This window comes from Microtus ochrogaster, unplaced genomic scaffold (assembly GCF_000317375.1).
Source record: "Microtus ochrogaster isolate Prairie Vole_2 unplaced genomic scaffold, MicOch1.0 UNK81, whole genome shotgun sequence".
NCBI classification, from domain to species: Eukaryota; Metazoa; Chordata; class Mammalia; order Rodentia; family Cricetidae; genus Microtus; species Microtus ochrogaster.
In genome coordinates, this window is record NW_004949179.1 from 1,448,853 (window position 1) to 1,455,758 (window position 6,906).

Here is a 6,906-nt window from a genome sequence, read left to right on the forward strand (position 1 = left end):
TGGAGACTCCTGACTCAGCTTCTTTCTCCCAGCCTTCTGTTCTGTTTACTCCTCCCACCTATGTTTTAACCTATCAGGGCCAAGCAGTTTCTTTATTGCTTAACCAATGAAATCAACAGATTGATATATGACACTCCCACATCAGGGGGTGGCGAGTCTTCTGTGCACCTCAGAAATGCGTGGGTACTGGACCTATCTGGTGGACACCACTGGTGAGCGATGATCTGATCACTGTCTGACGAGGTAGATATGATGCGGGTTGTGGGTCCTATGGAAGACGGAAATATAACCCTCTCAGGATAGAATTTACTGATCAAGGAAAACAGATTCTGACTGAGGAATGGACTCCTGGTAAAACCTGGGATATTCAAATCTATGATGGACCTTGGACCTTATCTTCACTATTAGATTAGAGGTTCAGATAAACCCCAGGGGCAACAGCGCACAGCGCAGTCCAGGTACCTCCGGAGGTGTTGGAACCCAGAAGTCTACTTGGGAGCCACCCCTCAGGGCCGGGATTCTTCATACAGTCAACACCCTTTATGGGACTTGGTTTCTAAAACCTTCCCAATTTTCCAGAATGCTGACTTTATCTAAATGCACAACCACTTTGTATGTTGGTATTGCAACAGCTGGTGATTAAACCTCGGTCTCCCCAAAATCCTGCCCTTGTGGGGAAAAAGGAAAGATTTCACTACAGCAGCTGACAGGTACAGGGACCTGTATGGTGTCCCTTGGAAGGTGAGCCCCAGCAGGTCTATGTAACCATATCATCACTATACAAAATGACACCCTCAGCCAGGCGGTGGTGGCATACACCTTTAATCACAGCACTTGGGAGGCAGAGGTGGGTGGATCTCTGTGAGTTTGAGGCCAGCCTGGTCTACAAGAGCTAGTTCCAGGACAGGTTCCAAAGTTACAGAGAAACCCTGTCTTGAAAAATCAAATAATAATAATAATGACACCGTCTATTTGGTATCTGCTGGATGGTGGGCTTGCACGTCGGGGCTCACCCCCTGCATCCATGGGAAGTCCTTAACACAGGACAAGGTTTTTGTGTGATGGCCCAATTATTCCCCAACATAAAATACTATACAGAGGTCCAAATGGAACTGGCCTTTCCCCTGTTCCTGCCAGGGAAAAGTGGGCTATAGAGGCAACAGCTGTCTTGCTCTCTTCCCTGGTAGGACTGGGCATGGTGGGAGCAATGGGGGTGGGCACCTCAGTCTTAATTCTCCAGGATAGAAACCACCAGCCATCAATTCGGATCTCAAAAACATAGAACAGTCTATACTCAATCTAGAGCCTTCTTTAGATTCCCTGGCTGAGGTTGCCTTACAGAATCAAGAGACTGCCTCTGCTGCCCTGGGGGCAAAACATTGTTTCTTGGTCAATCACTCCAGGGTAATAAGAGATACAATGACCTCTTTGAGAAAATGGATCAATGATAAAGAACACAATGCTGGATGGCATGAAAACTTGTTCATGCAGTCTCCTTGGTTAACAGCCTTATTTGAGCTCTAGCAGCCCCGATGCTCCTGCTCCTACTACTTACTCCCGGCCCCTGCCTCTCAACAGACCTACGACTGAGTTCTGTCACTGGTACTTGTGAGGGGGGGAATGTAGGACCCAGGGCAGCTTAGTACACAGCTGCCAAGTCAGGCTCTATAGACAGGAATGTAGGCCTGAACCTCGGTTTACCCTAAGGCAATACCTGGTTCCAAGAAAAACCACAAACGGAGACCACCTATCCTCCACCCCAAACCAGACCATCCAAAGGCAATTTCTAACATTTTAACTTCTGTAAGTAGGATTGCTTGATGTCCCTTAGCTCAGTAACACCAATGCCAGTCAATCAGGGGTCCTGAGCCTTAAAAATCCCTCTGGTATTTTAAAAACCCCATCCCAACTGTGCTGAGGGCTCTCTGGTCTCACTAACACATTGGGCACATGGAGAGTCTGAGTTCGTGAACTTATGTAGGAATAAAGGCTCTTTGCTATTTTTTTAAAAAATATTTATTTATTTATTATGTATACAATATTCTGTGTGTATGCCTGCAGGTCAGAAGAGGGCACTAGACCCCATTACAGATGGTTGTGAGCCACCATGTAGTTGCTGGGAATTGAACTCAGGACCTTTGGAAGAACAGGCAATGCTCTTAACCTCTAAGCCATCTCTCCAGCCCAGGCTCTTTGCTTTTATATACGGGACTCGGTCTCCTTGTTGGTTTTGGGGGGACTCCATGGATCTAGGTATAGCAACACACAGACACAGGCACACACATAAAGACATACTTGAGTGTGCACATATGCTCATACTCACACATGCTCACTCACACTGACACACAAACAGAGCACACACTCACACACAAATAGAGAGTCACACACTTACACACACAGGCTCAGTGAGCAGAAGCACTTCCAGCCACGCCTGAGGACGTGAATTCCTGGAGTCCACATCCTGGAAAGAGAGAAATAGCTCTGGAATGCTGTCCTCTGACCTCCACGTGTTGCGTGCTGTGCTACCCGTGAGGCTCACTCCCACACTCATAAATAAATGTAATTTTTTAAAATTTAAATTTATTTTATCTCATGTGCTTGAGTGTTTAGCCTGCATGTATTTCTGTTACAAAATGGGTGGAGATACTTACAGGTGGCGGAGCACTTGCCTCACATACGGGAGGTCCTGAGTTCAAGTCGTTGCTCCAGCGTAAAAGAAAACCTGAAACAAATATAATTCAGTGCTAGGAAGCCAGGGACGGCTCCCTGGGGCACTGGAGACTGGGAACTGAACAAATAGAAGTTCTGTAACCCAAGAGAATGTAAAACAAGAGCACCGGTTAGGTTGCTCAGAGAGGGAAACAGAAACGTGGCGACCTAGATAGGCGGCGACAGGGATGGAGAGGCTGGTCCCTGCTGATCAGCGGGCGGCCCCGTCCCGCCCCGCCCCGTCACGCGTCTTCGGCTCCGCCCACGTCGCAGCGTCTGCGCGCGTCAGGCGCTGTCCGCGCCCCCGGTGCTGAAGCGACATGGCCGGTGGCTGGGCCCCGGCTTGAGCCCCGAGCCCCGCGCTGCGTCCGCTGCGCTCCGGCCGCCGGAGTCATGTCTCTGCTGTGCGTCGGAGGTAGGAGCTGCGTGGACGCGGGCAAAGTGCCGGGTCCGTCCGCGTGGTCGCGCCGAGCCGGGTTGCACCGCGGCAGGGACCCCCGGTGCGCGCCGCAGGGCACGCGCGGATCAGCTCTGGGGGTCCTGCCTGCGGCACACGGGCGTGGATGCGGGGCTTGGGCGCCTGTGTAGACGCTGTGTAGGCACTGGTAGGGGCGGGGGAGTCGGGCGGCTCTGGGGTGCGGGGTGTGGGGGCAGTGGGCCCGATCTGGGCGTTTGGACACCTCCTCTGGTCCCCACTGTCCCCCACTCAGTGCTGCGGGATCCGCGGAAGCGCCTCGTCCCCTCTTCGCCTCACCCCTATGACTGGAGGAAGGGTAGGAGACTGGGGGGGGGCAGCTATTTTGGGGCCAAAACGCCATCTGCACCGAGGCCCACGCCCAGGCCCACGCTCCACGTTTGGTGAGGGGAGGCCGGGAACCACCCGAGAGGTGTGACCCCTGCACCTCTCGAAGCCCCGGGTGGGGCCAGGAGCAGCCCCAGGGTAGCTCTGCTGCTGCAGACCTTGGGCGGCGGAGAGGGCAGATAGGGGCGCATGCCGACACAGTTGTGAGCTCTGGGTCTTTGGGGTGAGTGTGGGTCCCCCCGCGTCCCTTCCCTTTCCCACCTCCTGGAGGCTGTGTGGGGCGGAGGGTGAGTCTCCTACCGCCTCAGATCTCAGGCTGCTGGAGACCTTGGGCGGCGGGAGTGCGGATTTGGGCTCCGCGGCTGCGTGGCCCGGACTGGTCCCGCCCCTCTGCCCCTCCCCCTCCTTCCCAACCCCCTCCGCTCGCCTTCCATTCACAAACCCAGCCCCGCCCGCCCGCCCGCGTCCCGCCGTGCCCAGCTCCAGTTGGGTGGACGCGGGTGTTCTTAAAGGCGCAGGAACCCTTTTCTGTGCGCTGGTGCTGAGGCCTCCTACCAGCTCAGACCTCCAGGCCTGGGAAGTAAGTGGAGTCGGATGTGAAGGGGACTCTACCCTCTGGGCATTTCCCACAGGCCCAGTCAGAAATGGAGGTGGACCTCTTTCTCAGCAGCTCCCAGTATCCTGCATCCTCCCATCCTGCCTAGAGTGTGGGGGGCGTCACCCCTACTCTGACGCAAACCGGAGGTTTGGCTGCGGGGGTGGAAAGCGGACAGCGTCAGAGAGGAGGCTTCCAGAAACACTGGCCTGGGGCGACATTTGTTTGGGATTTCCCCGATTCCCTGGGTGAAGGGCAGGGCTGTAGGGGGAGGTAAGCCCGCTGGGAGGCCTTGAGGGAGCCTGAGCTTGGTCAAAGCCTCACAGTAGTGGAAACACCTTCTGGCCATCCAGGGTCCCATGACTGTCCCCACATGTTCTTAGCTAGGCCCGGGACCTCTTAAGACTCCTTGGGAGCTGTATGGCTAAGTCAGGAATATGAGGGCTCCAGTCTCCCGGCAATGGTAACTTCCGTGTTGCAGGCACAGATCTGGAGTGTCCACACATAGGCTAATGAGTGCTAGGATATGCACATACACGGGCTGGAGCTGAGGCTCCGTGGGTGCAATGCCTGCAGCCCCGTGGGTGCAGTACTTGCAGCTCAGTGGGTGCAATGCCTGCAGCTCAGGGGATGCAGTGCTTGCAGTATACACAAAAACCAGACCTGATGGCACACACCTCTCATCCCAGGACTTGGGAGGCAGAGGCAGGGGATCAGGTCATTCTCATCTACATCTGAGGGCAGCTGCGCTACATGAGCCCTGGCACACATGCAAGAATAAAATATAGTAAGGAAGATCCCATTCCATCCCATTCCAACACGGGCATATACTTGACCACACTTCCCACCTCCCAAAGCATACTTGTTCACAGGCAGACAGGCCAAGCAGTCTGTCCACCTGTGATCTCACCTGACTTTGCAAGAAGCCATATATATATATATATATATATGTATATATATATATATATGTGTGTGTGTGTGTGTGTGTGTGTGTGTGTGTGTGTGTGTGTGTAGAGGTGAATAAAAGAATTTTTGGGAGTCTGCTCTTTCCTTCCATCATTCGGGTTCCAGGGTCATCAGGCTTGGCCGCAGTCTACATTCCTGCTAAAGCCTCCCTCCCTCCCTCTTTGTCGAAATCAGATGGATCTCTTATTGAAACTCAGCTCACTGATTGGCCCCACTGACTCCAGGGTTCATTTGAACCTGCCATCCCCACTGGCTCTTTGCCGGGGTCCTGGGGATTGGAACTCAGGTCTTATTTAGTTCTTACATAGTAATCTCTTTACAGACACCCACGAGCTAGCTCCCCAGCTCCTTCCTCCAGTTTTCCTTTAAAAATGAAAAAGATACATTTTAGCCAGGCACAATGTCGCACAATTTTAATCCCAGAACTCAGGAGGCAGAGGCAAGTGATCTGTGTGAGTTCCAAACCAACTAGGTCTACAGTGTGTGTGTGTGTGTGTGTGTGTGTGTGTGTGTGTGTGAGAGAGAGAGAGAGAGAGAGAGAGAGAGAGAGAGAGAGAGAGAGAGAGAGAAGCATTCTTAATGGCTGAACTCCCTCTGATGCACCCTGACCCTACCATTTGTTCCGAAAGCTGGGCCTCGTGTAGCCCAGGCTGGCCCTCACTATGTAGTAGAGGCTGTCTTTGAACTCCTGGTTGTCCCGCCTTAATCTCTGGAGTTCAAGGATGACAAGTGTATATCTTAAAGTTTCCATAACTATTTTATGAATAAGGTGAGCAGAAGAGGGGGTATGAACATGAATGTGTGGGGGTGAATTTGCCTTGAATCCGGAGTAGTACCCGAGTCGAACCAGTCTATCCATCATAGCAATCTCCCCTCACCTCACAGATGAGGATGACTGAGCCCCAGAGAGAGGTCCATCACACAGCCACACAGTAGGGAGGAGCTGAGGACTCCCTGGCTGGCTGTGAACTGGGGAGGAAGGTTGGGTCACGGTCCTTCTGTGAGGTCCTTGATCTTCCTCTTTTCCCAGAATCCTTTGCAAAATTCTGTCCCTAGCTGCCTCATCGCCGCCCCGCCGCCGATACCATCCAACAATAGCTCACAACAGGGACCTCCCCACAGCGACTGTCCCTGCTTGCCCCCATCTGCTTCAGGATGCAATGGCAGGTGGCAGTCCTGTGCCCCGTCAGCAGCCAGAGTCTCTATTGCTGTCATGCACGGCTCCCTGAAAGGTCTGATGGTCTTGCTTAGTATGCCCTGTGGCCTTCCAGAAGCTTCCCTAGTGGCCGGGTCCCCCACACTGCCCCAGTGAACCCGGACAAGTCTCCCCAGGAGAGTTGCTGCTTTTAATCAGAAAATAGATCTGAGCATCTGAGGCTGCTGGCAGGAAGTAAAAATAGTGCCAGTGACAAGAGACCCGAGCGAGGGGCAGTTCCACCTCTGTTCAGTCTGGGAAACTGAGGCCATGGGAGGGCATGAATCTGAATCCCCAGCGCCTGCCCAGGTCTCCCGAGTTATAAATAGCTAGGCAGCCGCCGAGGCGCTTCTGCAGCTGACCCCAGCGTGGCGCTAAAGCTGGTGGCCATGGGTGAGGGAGATACTGCAAATAGAGTTGCTGCTTTAGCCTGCTCCACCTTCCACTCCCCAAACCTGGGTCCTTCAGACTCCCTTTCCCTACCCCCAAAGACCCACCCCTGCCCCATAGACACTCTCCCCTTTCCTCCAGACACCCTCACCTCTCCCCCAGACACCCTCCTCCCCTCTCCCCAGACACCCTCCCCTGCCCCAGGCACCCTTCCCTCTCCCCCAGACACCCTCCTCCCCTCTCCCCCAG

At 53.8% G+C, this 6,906-nt stretch overlaps 1 protein-coding gene across 11 annotated transcripts in view; it reads left to right on the plus strand.

Annotated features, from left to right (window-relative positions):
• Nucleotides 1-2,999: 2,999 nt before the first annotated feature.
• The window catches only part of Unc13a (unc-13 homolog A), a 49,985-nt gene continuing 46,078 nt past the window's right edge, over nt 3,000-6,906 (plus strand). For 10 of the 11 annotated variants that reach the window (XM_026777723.1, XM_026777728.1, XM_026777726.1 and 7 more), the window contains exon 1: nt 3,000-3,124. In XM_026777723.1, the coding sequence (XP_026633524.1) occupies nt 3,103-3,124 (22 nt within the window). In that variant the 5' untranslated portion in view covers nt 3,000-3,102. The remainder of the gene's footprint in view (nt 3,125-6,906) is intronic. The other variant, XM_013354968.2, reaches the window with a different exon arrangement.